Genomic DNA, 12581 nt, shown 5'->3' on the forward strand with positions numbered 1-12581 from the left:
CAATTAAGTTAATCTGCGGTGTCCTTTTCTAATGTTGGTCCATTGTGACCCCCCGACGCTGGCACACAAAGGCGAAACATCGTTACAAATTAAAGAGATAATATCTTGTATTATTTGGGTCTTTCCGTAAAGCCACGTAGATAGAAAAATAATAATATCACGACGTTTCGATCGCAACACAAGCAATCGTCATCAGGTAAACAAAAAACGTTTTTCCCGCCTCGGCAGTTCTCCCGCTATATTGTTTCACCTGATGACGATTGCTCGTGTTGCGATCGAAACGTCGTGGTATTTTTTCTTATTTTTCTATCTACGTGGCTTTACCGAAAGACCCAAAGAATATGAATTCCTGCAGTCACGAAAGCTTCAAGTCAAGAGGAACATGCCCAAAGCGACAAATCTAGTGGCGCTTGTGCGGGCGTGTGTTCCTGAACACCAACAGTCTGCGATGATGATGATGATGATAACTCCCATGCGCATGGCAGCAGGACGCACGGTGACTTCACTATGAATATTGTACCTTTACACCGCTTCATGAATACTGCCACTGGTGAAGACGGTCTTCCTCTAAACCCCAATACACGGTGCAACTACAATAATATCCACATAATAGTTATCGTCTACATATTATTGTGCGGAGTGAGTCGGGAGAAATGAGGGGGGCCCACAGTCGGATCTGCCCCCCCCCCCTCCCCCGTGTTGAAAGAGGTCGCTGTGTCCCTGAGCGCGCCAGGAACTCTGTCAAGGCTGAGTCTATCTAGGGGAGGTCCAGGATCGGTGGAGCTCGCCTAACCACTGCGCCACCACTCCCCACTGTGTTTCCACTCCACAAACCCAAAGGTCCCCCGTACAGTCTGTACAGACTGTTGGGGCAAGTCAGGGGGTTCGTAGCGCAGTGCGCCGACCACTGCACTACTGCTCCCCACACACAGAACACTCACGTACACAAGCACTCACACTCACACAAACACTCACACCCACTCACACTCACTTACACAAGCACTCACACTCACACAAACACTCACACCCACTCACACGAACACTCACTCACACAAACACTCACACAAACACTCACACCCACTCACACTCACTTACACAAGCACTCACACTCACACAAACACTCACACCCACTCACACGACCACTCACACAAACACTCACACCCACTCACACGAACACTCACTCACACGAACACTTACTCTCACGAACACTCACACTCACACCCACTCACACTTACACGAACACTCACACCCACTCACACGAACACTGACATTCACTCACACGAACGCCCACTCACACCCACTCACTCACACGAACATTCACACACTCACTCACACGAACACTCATTCACACACTCACTCAGACACTCGCTCACACTCACGCTCACTCCCACGAACACTCACACTGAACACTCACTCACACGAACACTCACTCACACGAACACTCACTCACACTCACTCACGCTCACTCTCCCTGCTCCCACGGGCACCCGCACAGGCGCGCTTAGGAATGTGACCCAGGAATGAAGAAGCAGAGCGAGACGACAGGACACGGAGACAGGAGACACGGAGACAGGGGACACGGAGACACGGAGACACGGAGACAGGGGGACACGGAGACACGGGGACACGGAGAGAGGACAGGCCACACGGAGACGCATTCGTACTGTACTGTCATTCACAGACGCACTCGCTCATTCACTCTCAACCACGCAAGTATGCACACAGATCTCTGTGTAGCCTCCACGGCCTGTTGGGGCAAGTGGTGGAGGTTGCCAGCTCGTAAAGTGCTCGGAACGGCGCACCACGGGCACGGTGTGTCCAGCACCACACCCAGGGGACACAGACAGACACACACACAGACACACAGACACACACACAGACACACACAGAGACACACACACAGACACACACACACAGACACACACACACACCGACACAGACACACAGACACACACACACAGACACACACACACAGACACATACACACACACAGACACACAGACACACACAGACACACACACACACAGACACACACACCGACACACACAGACACACACCGACACACACCGACACACACAGACACACACACCGACACACAGACACACACACAGACACACACAGACACACACACAGACACACACAGACACACACACAGACACACACAGAGACACACGCACGCACTCCATCACTCACTGTACGCGGCTGAGTCACCCCGACGACCCCAGCCAAAAGGGATCCCTACGTGAGGGGGACCCCAGGGGGTCGCCGACCCCCCTTGAGCCCCCAGCGTGACGGGTCACCCTCGGAGTTACGAGGGGCGGGGGGGGTCGGTGGAGGATCCCGCGTCCTCACCTGTGGTGGCTCCCCGGAAGGGGTCCACGCGAGACCCCCTCGCCCGCCCCAGGTGGCCTGCAGGAGCCACGCGGGCGGCAGGGCGCGAGAGACGAATCCCCACAGCCGCGACACCCAGAGCCACAGCCGCGACACCCAGAGCCACAGCGAGCGCATCCCCGGGGCGAGGGGGGCCCAGAGGGGACCTTGAGGGGGACTTTGGAGGTAAGGGGCGGGGGGGGGGGGGTCCGATGGCAGCACGGCTCCCCCAGGCGGCAGCCGCAGCAGCCGCGCGGGGCGAGAGCGCGGCGAGCGTGGCGGGTCTCACTGCTGGCACACACACCTGTGTGGCCGCCGGGAGTCTCAGGGCGAAAACTACCCCCCTGCTCCCTCCTGGCTCTGATCCCTCCCCCCCCTGCTGTGACCCCTCCTTCCCTCCCCACCTCCCCTCCTTCCCCCCACCTCCCCTCCTTCCCCCCCACCTCCCCTCCCTTTCCCGACTCGCCCCACCCTCGCTCGCCAGAGCCGTCAAAGTCAATCGGCAGGAGGGAGGGGGAGGAGGGAGGAGGATGGAGGGAAGGAGGGGGAGGATGGAGAGGCGTGGAGGAAGAGTGAGTTGGGAGTGATGGTCGCGATTCATCGTCACGGACCCACCACGGCTGCTGTTGTGTTTGCGCCGATTGCTGCTCTCGATTCGTCTCTCCTCGTTGGTGGAGACCCAGGGACCTCGTGCGCGACTTGGACTCCTGTCCACAACACGAACTTTTACTATTCTTTTTTATTTTACCAGGCAAGGCCCACCGGGCTATCACAAATGACTAGCCCAATGAAGTGGCTAACCGTCTGGAAATGAATATCAGCAGCCAAACACTCTAAACGAGTGATGTCTATGCTAAATATGGAGGGGAAACACCGCAGGACCCGAAGGAAAATCCACGCGACCACGGGGAGAGACTCAGAAACACACAGACGCCAAACAGACAGCAGCAGCAGCAGGCGTCAGGGTCGGGGTAGAACCCACGACCTCCTGCATACCAGGCGAGGTCGTTAACATCTCGCCAAATGGGACTCAAAACAGGGCTAAATACATCCGTGTAGCTTACACGGGCTGCTCTGACCAGAAACCACGCTCGGCCGCCTTTGCCTCCCCTGTGCTGACGTGTACACATCGCGGCAGGCTGATGCGGCCTGCCAAGATGTGAATCAGCTCAGAACCGATTCAGATATTCGCCTCCTCCACGCACACCCACAAGACAAAGGTCCCCCGTGTAGCCTTAAAAGACTGAGGCGCAAGTGCTGTTAGGGAGCACTTATGAAGGCCGGCACGGCACACGAGGGGGTGGGTGGCCAGCACCACGCCCGGCCGCCTTTGTCTCCCCAGTGGCGATGTTCACTACACACCGCACCCGGTACTCATTTGAGGGGGACGCCCAGGACCGGTTCAGATACTCGTCACCGCTGTTGGCTGTGAGTGGGAATCGAACTCGTGTCGCGGGTTCCTAGCGCAGCGCGCTCACCACGACACTACACACACACAGACATCGCCACACACACACAAAGACACACACACAGACATCGCCACACACACACAAAGACACACACACAAAGACATACCTCCCCCCCACACACACATACCCACACACCCCCCACCCACACACATACCCACACACACACAAAGACATACACACACACCCCCCACCCACCCACATACCCCCACACACACATACCCCCCCCCACACACACACATACCCCCACACACACATATACCCACACACACACATATACCCACACACACACATATACCCACACACACACATATACCCACACACACACACATACCCACACACACACACATACCCACACACACACACATACCCACACACATACCCACACACACACATACCCACACACACACACACATACCCACACACACCCACACACACCCCACACACACACATATACCCACACACATACCCACACACACCCACACACACCCCACACACACACACCCCACACACACCTGTAGCCCTGCATGCCATGTGGTCTCCCCACGCGGTCCACACGAACCGCCGTCGCCCCCACGCGTATGGGACCAGCGCTGCACGTGGTGTGGAGCGGTGGCGCAGTGGTTAGCGTCTACACCAGCGCTGCACGTGGTGTGGAGCGGTGGCGCAGTGGTTAGCGTCTACACCAGCGCTGCACGTGGTGTGGAGCGGTGGCGCAGTGGTTAGCGCGCTGCTCAACGTTCCCCGCTCACCGCCAACAACAGTGACGCATATCTGAACCGGTCCTCATGGGCCTCCCCTAGGTCGCCTCAGCCTGAAATGATAATCTGGTGTTGCGTGTAAACATCAAAACTGGGGAGACAAAGGCGGCCGGGCGTGGTGCTGGACACAACAACACCCCCTCGTCTACCGTGCCCGCCTTCATAGATGCTACTCGCTAACAGCACTTGCCCCACGAGTCGGTTTAAGGCTATACGGGGGATCTTTGTCTTTAAATCTTAATGAGCTGCAGACTCCATCACGTGAGGGGCGGGGAGGGACCGAGGGGGTCTCGCGTGGACCCCTTCCGAGGAACCACCACAGGTGAGGACGAGGGACGCGAGATCCCCCCCCCCACTTCCTAGCCCCCCCCCCCCGTCTCGTGACCACCGAGGCTGACCCCTGACGCCGGGCCCTGAGGGGGGGGGTGGGGTGACCCCTGGGCCTCCTCATCCTGGCGATCCCTTTCGGTTGGGATCGTCTGTGTGGGTAAGGGGCTTGATGACTCGGCGCGCACAGTGCGCGTGTGAGTGTTCCCTGGGCCGACCCCTAGGTCGACTTAAATCAGTACCCGGGGAGACAAAGGCGGCCGGGCGTGGTGTCAGCGACACCCAAGCCCGTCGCGTGCCATTGCGGCCCTCCTCGTCGGCGCCCGTTCACAGCCCTCGCCCCCCGACAGTCGCGACGTCTGAGCCTCCACGCAAACACAAACTACTAGAGCCCTTGCTTTGACAACACCCCATCAGCCACACGGCCTTCCGTGGTTCATTTAATTTGCTCCGATCTCTATTCGCTCCATCGCCCGCCTGTGCCGTCGACGTCATTGCATCTGAGTCGAGACTTGTCGGGAGAAGCAACCCGCACGGACCACCTGCCGAGGTGCCCCCGGGCACCGCCATGCTGCTACGCCTCAAGATTTGGCAATGGCCACACCAGAAGTGGTGACCTGTGCAGGGTATTTGTAAACGACCGTAGCGGTTGGACAGGAGACACGACGGCGATGAAGACGACTCGCGACCCAGGGGTCATGCTCGTGGACGAGTTCTCGTCCTGGTCACTCAAACACGGGCGCCACGGTGGTTAGGAGACGTTAACTACCTCGCCTGTAATACAGGTGGGGGGGAAACAATTATTGATGTTTTTATTTACCAGCTGTAAGGCCCCACTAAGCTACGTAGTTCTTTTTTTTCACAAGCGACCTGGCCATCACAAATGATAGCCCAACGAAGTGGCTTATCGCGTGTAAATGTATAGCAGCCAAATGCTCTAAGCGCGTGGTGATGTTGATTCTAAATATGGAGGGGAAAACCGGAGGACCCTGAGAAAAGTCCACGCGACCACGGGGAGAACACGCAAACTCCAAATATGCAGCAGGCGTCAGGGTTGGGATCGAACCCACGACCTCCTGCATACCAGGCGAGGTAGTTAACATCTCCTAGCCACCGTGGCTCCCACGGTATACAGGAGGTCGTGGGTTCGACACTGACGATGCCTGCTGTGTATTTGGAGTTTGCGTGTCTCTCTCTCCCCACTGCCGCGTGGATATTTGTCGGGGTGCTCCGGTTTTCCCCTCCACATTAAGAATCAACATCACGCGTTTAGAGCTTTTGGCTGCTATATATTTCGACGTGATAAGAAACCACTACGTTGAGCTATCATTTGTAAACGCCAGCTCGCGTCTCGAAGAAATTGCTTCATCGCTCAGTGGGCCTTACCTGGTAAAACAAAACAATACGTTTAGCTGTACCAGAAGTTTACAAACAACTCGGCAACGGAAAGTGTCAAAACTCGCTGGGAAGCTCAACACGGAGCCCAGAGCGAGCAGCCCCGCCCACTGAGTCAGCCCCGCCCACTACCACACAGCCCCGCCCACTTTCTACATAGCCACGCCCACTTTCTACACAGCCCCGCTCACTTTCTACACAGCCACGCCCACTTTCTACATAGCCACGCCCACTTTCTACATAGCCACGCCTACTTTCTACATAGCCACGCCCACGTCACGACCCACCCCCACCCGTCGCTGAGAGGGCGAGGTGGGGGGGGTCGAGGTGGGAGCGCTAAATCTGTCACGCGGCACTCGCGGGGTTCATGGGAATCACAGACGGGGGCACGGGGGGGGGGGGTGACAGAGTGAGCGTGTATGGGGGTGGTGTTTGTAGGCGCTTGTGTGTGTGTGTGCTCGCTCATTACACTTGCCCCAACAGCCTGTTAAGGCTATACGGGGGGATCTTTGTATTTGTCTTCTGTGAGTGGAGAGCGGTGGCGTAGTAGTTAGCGCGCTGCGTTACGAACCCGGCGACCCGAGTTCAATTCCCGCTCACGGCCAACACCAGTGACGATTTATCCGAACCGATCATGGCCTTCCCCTAGGTCGACTCAGCCTCAAACGAGGACCTGGTGCGGTGTATAAAAACATCGTCACTGGGGAGACAAAGGCGGCCGGTCATGGTGCTGGCCACCCACCCCCTCGTGTGCCGTGTCTTGAGTGTGTGCACTTGCCCCTACGGTCAAATAAAGGCTACACGGTGGATCTTTGTATGTTCTGCGTGTGAGGGTACAGGCTGAATGTTTACAGTGTGTAAGAATGTGTGTGCGTGTGTATGTGTAAGAGTGTGTGTGCGTGTGCCTGTGTGTACTTGCTGGTGTGTGTTGTGTCAACACGTGCGTGTAAGAGCGCACGCTGCATGCTTCTGTGTGTGCGAGTATGGTATGCCTATCGTACAGTTACCATCTCGACTTGGTGGCGAGACGTTAACTACCTCGCCTGGTAGACAGGAGGTCGTGGGTTCAATCCCGACCCTGACTGACACCTGCACATGAGGAGTTTGCGTGTCTCTCTCCCCGTGGTTTATTAACATGCGTTTAGAGTATTTGGCTGCTAGACATTTCCACGTGATAAGTCACTTCGACGAGGTATAATTTGTTACCAGGTCGCTTCTGAAAAAGAGCTGTATAGCTCAGTGGGCCGTACCTGGTAAAATAAAGAATCGTTAAGAGTAGTAGTCAGTGTGGGGAGCGGTAGTGTAGCTGTTAGCGCACTGCGCAAACGAACCCTGCAAAGAGCCAAGCTGGATTCCCGCTCCAAGCCGTCATCAGTGGCATTCATTATCTGAAGCATTCACACGATACACACCACACATCAAGGCCGTAGCCATGGAGTCAACATTGGGGGGGACCAAATCTACCTGGGGGTCCCCCCCCCCCACCAAAAAAAATCTAAATTTTAAAACTAATTTCCTGCCTAAAATATAAAAAAAAATACTAACACATGGGATGGACTTTTTTTTACAATAATGTCTAATAGTATCACATTGCTGTTTTTTCTTTTTTACCTTTTCTTGTTTCATTGTATGTAATGGCAGAGATTAGGGATTTATAAAGTACAACCATCACCACAATCATATAAACAGAAATCTATTTTATAGCAATACATTGGGGGGGACATTTTGAGCACATTTGATGAGCACGGTTTGCTACGCGCGGTGCGAAAGACGTTCAACATACACAGCCACAGACATGCTACATGCGAACCGGTCCAGAACCTCCCTTAGGTCGACTCTGTCTAAAAACGAGTAGCCGGTGTCATGTGTGTGCCATGCGTGTGCCATGTGTGTGAACCACCAGGCAAAGGCGGTCGGACGTGGCGTCGATCTCACCGCCCGCTTGGTCTGCATAGTCTTGCTACCCGCTGACAGCGCTTGCCCCCGGCAAGTCGTCTGTGGGAGTGAGGCGACCCGGGGCGGACTGTTGTTTGCGCGTTGTGTGCTTTGGCGCCTCTGTACTTGGCGCCCAGTTTGAATCAGATTTGCGGGGCAAGGGGGAGGGGCTCGGGGCTATGGGGGAGGGGGTGACTTGAAGACCCCCAGGGATGTTCTCTGCTGACAGCTACTCGAGGGTGACGACGGCGGCTCCGTGTAGCGCGATCGCGCTCTCCGCTGCGCTCGCGGCAATCTCTCTGGGCCATCGGACGGGCAGCAAACCCGCACTCAAAGGGAACGCAGAGGTGGAGGCAGCGATGCGCGTGGGAGATTCACCGCCTTGCTGGGAGCGGCGTTGTCTGTGCGACATCTCTGTGCGTGCGTGCGTGTGCGTGCGTGCCTCTGTGGGGAGCGGGAGTGTAGCGGTTAGCGCGCTGCGCTACCAACCCGGTGACCAGAGGTCGATTCGCTCTCACGGCCACCAATTTACCAGCGACGAGTATCTGAACAGGTCCTGGGCCTCCCTTAGGTCGACTCAGCCTCAAATGAGTACCTGGTGCGATGTGTAAACATTGCCGCTGGGGAGACAAAGGCGACCGGGCGTGGTGCTGGCCACCCACCCCCTCGTGTGCCGTCCTGGCCTTCATAGGTGCTACTCGCTAACAGCACTTGCCCAAAAGTCTGTTGAGGCTACACGGGGGATCTTTGTCTTTGTGGGAGCGGTTAGTGCACCGCGCTACGAATCCGGCAATCGGAGGTCGATTTCCATTCACGGCCAACATCGGTGACGGATATCTGACACTAGTTATGGGCAAGCCTCCCCTAGGTTAACTCTGCCTCAAATGAGTAAACTTAAAACTTTTTAAAATTTTACCAGGTAAGGCCCCCCTGAGCTTTGAGCTTCTTTTCCAGAAGCGACCTGGCCACAAATGACAGCTCAACAAAGCGGCTTATCGTGTGGAATGTTTCATAGTAGCATGTTTCTAAATGTGGAGGTAAAACTGGAGGGCCCGGAGAAAAAAATCCACGTGAACACGGGGAGAACATGCAAACTCCAAATATAAAGGCAGTAGGGTCGGGATCGGACCCACGGCCTCCTGCATACCAGGAAAGGTATTTAACATCTCCTAGCCACCGTGGCGCTCAAAACAGCTCACATCAGTAGCATTCAATATCGGAGCCGGTCCTGAGCCTTCACGAAGTCGATTCGGTCTAAAGTGAGCACCTGGTGCAGTTCGTGAACATCACCACTGGGTGGCCGGGCGTGGTTCGAGCCACAACCACCCCTCGTGTGCCCGAGCGGCCTGAGTCGGTGCTCACTCGCAGTAGCTGCCCCGAGAGCCAGCTGAGACTCCATGGGGACATATCGACGCATTGGCGATGAACCGGTGCAGCATAACACACCGGCGTCCTAATGAAACCGTCTGACGAAGTCGCTGTTGCCCGTGAGTGAGCTGCAGCGTGCGCCGAAAAATTATTCCGGAAATTAATCGAGGAGCTGTCCGACCAAGTGTCGGGCGTGAGGAGTTGAATCTGCCTTTGGCACACGGAGCCAGCCATGCGTCATCAGGCTGGGTGCCGCTTTTCGGCAACAGACTGTGAAGCTTCGTGTTCTGCCGCTCATTCCTCTTCCGACTGCTTCGACATCACGAGAACCGATTTTGACTTGCACCCACCACCCCGCAAGACGTTCAAACCGCGGTTGCGAGTTGCGGGAAAAGAAAAAAAGTATTACGAAAAATTAGATTTTTGTATTTTGTGATACCACAAACCACCAGTGTACCGCCAATTCGTTCATACCCAGTATATATGGGCGCATACTGGCGGGGCAACCCACACTCCGTGGTGGAGCCAGGCGGTAACGCCGTGCCGCGGTGCGTTGACAGTAATGCCACGACGCTAGCGAGCTGCCTACCCTCATGGCGCGCTCACGTCACCAGCGTGGCGAACAGGGGCGCTGGACGGGCGCGAGGGCATACCAACCCACCCCCGCCTCAACTCAACTATTCTTTTACATTTTATCAGCTAAGGCCAACTGACCTGTATAGATTTTTTCAGAAGCGACCTGGTCATAAATTATAGCTCAACGGAGTAGCTATTCACGTGCAAATTTATAGCAACCAAATACTCTGAGCGCGTGATGTTGATTCTAAATGTGCGGAGAAAAACCGGAGGACCTGAAGAAAAATCCAGGCGACCACGGGAGGAACATGCAAACTCTAAATATACAGCAGGCGTCAGGTCGGCATCGAACCTATGGCCTCCTGTATACCAGGCGACGTAGTTAATATCTCGCCACCGTGGCACCCCAATGTAAATATGAAGAGATCACAACATCGATACTGGCTTGTGACCGCCTAGTCAAACCCCATATGGCAGCACCAGAAGACTGAACCTCCAGCACCCGATCTAGGTTCCTCCAGAAGCAATGGGTAATCGCTGCGGCTGACCACACGGAATGCCTGAACGCTGCCATTCCTCTGTCGGGAGCTGGACCAGTGCCGCGTGGACCTCTGCAGAATACAGAGATCCGGTGGACTGCTTCTGGCTCCAGTCACCACAGTGGGTGAACAGTCCTCCATCACTCAGTCCTCAATCCGAGGACAGGATAAACAGAAGGGAGTGGCTCTTATAGTATTAGGTTTTTACCCTTTCAACTGGTACAAAAACTTACACCTTTATACAAGGCATCATGTTTGCAATAACCACAACACAAGCAGTCAAAATGCAAACAAAAATAAACAACTCTGATGATGATAATGATATGCACTGTCCTTGAAGTTGATTGGTCCACACCCGAGACAGCTTTTCTTAGAGCCTAGTCTAACTTCAAGGACAGTGCATATCATTATCATCATCAGAGTTGTTTCTTTTTGTTTGCATTTTGACTGCTTGTGTTGTGGTTATTGCAAACATGATGCCTTGTATAAAGGTGTCAGTTTTTGTACCAGTTGAAAGGGTAAAAACCTATTACTATATTTTGCCACTGGAAAAGGAGGTCTCATAGTGGAGTGGCTCTTCTCAATAAAATGAACGGCGCTTGATGACGTGTGCGAAGCCGCGAGTTTCAGGCAACTGTGGACTCGCCTCCCCATCAACAGCAGGCAAGGAATGGTTGTGGTGGCCTGTTCACCCATCAAAGATGAACAACATATGGGTGATAGCGGAAATGCTGACGAGTTAGATGCATGATATGATCTCCTGTCCAAGGTGCGAGCTAAAGCGGCCTCTCGGGATAGAGTCATATTATGTGGGGACTCTAAAGCCCAAGTGGGCCATGATACAAGCACTTGAGCAGGTGATTGGAAGGCACGGGCCAGATCATCTCAAACGTATGAGGCTGCTGTGTAGCCCATGGGCTTGTAATCACCAACACGCTGTTCTGGCATCAGCACATTCACACACCATGGATGCATGCCGGGTGCAGGAAATAACATCTGCTGGACTATATGGTGACAGAACATACAATCTGGGCCCATGTCCTTGATACCAGGACCTACCGTGGAGCTGATCTGCCCAATGATCATCGGCTTGGTCCTCTGATTTTCCCCTCCACATTTAGAATCAACGTGTGTTTAGAGTATTTGGCTACTATACATTTCCACGTGATAAGCTACTTCGTTGAGCTATCATTTGTGATAGCCAGGTCGCTTCTGAAAAAGAGCTATACAGCTCAATTGGCCTTACCTGCTAAAATAAAAAATAGTTTGGCTTGTCATTCACCTGCCATTCTTCCACTGCAGTGGTTGCATCCACCTAGGAACCCTTTCAAACCCACAGTCGCCTGGACTCAGCTAGCTGCTGATGAAAGTTGCAAGCGATAATTTTATCATTGCTTGCAGCCGGGGTTGCCATCATCATCCTCCCTCCTCCTGATGCTGTGGGGAAATGGATGAGGTTCAGGAATGTGGCTCATGCATCTGATGATGGTGATGATGGTGGCGATGATTGAGGTTCAGGACTGTGGCTCATGCAACTGATGATAGTGGTGATGGATGAGATTCAGGACTGTGGCTCATGCAGCTACTATGGCTACACTGGATGCACAGTCCGGACCTCCCCAGAGACCCTGGCTGATGGAGGAGGTGTTCCAACTCGCTGACAGAGGCGGCAGGCCCACTCAGACCCTCTACAACATCCCTTGCCTGAGAATGAGGAGGCTTACCGCTGTCTTCGCTCGGAGATTCGGAGAGCCGTGCGGCGCAGCAGGGATGCTGCAGAGGGAAACTCGACACATCCATCAATAATCCTGTGCTCTTATGAAGGGATATATATACACGAAGCG

The 12581-nt window shown here is 54.6% G+C and overlaps 1 protein-coding gene across 1 annotated transcript in view; it reads left to right on the top strand.

The window, feature by feature from the left end:
- Positions 1-5595: 5595 nt before the first annotated feature.
- The window catches only part of LOC133357238 (unconventional myosin-VIIa-like), a 21940-nt gene continuing 14954 nt past the window's right edge, over positions 5596-12581 (top strand). The window contains exon 1 of the mRNA XM_061575066.1: positions 5596-5671. Within this exon, the coding sequence (XP_061431050.1) occupies positions 5596-5671 (76 nt within the window). The remainder of the gene's footprint in view (positions 5672-12581) is intronic.

This window comes from Lethenteron reissneri, chromosome 57 (assembly GCF_015708825.2).
Source record: "Lethenteron reissneri isolate LAM-NWPU_2019-01 chromosome 57, ASM1570882v1, whole genome shotgun sequence".
NCBI lineage: Eukaryota > Metazoa > Chordata > Hyperoartia > Petromyzontiformes > Petromyzontidae > Lethenteron > Lethenteron reissneri.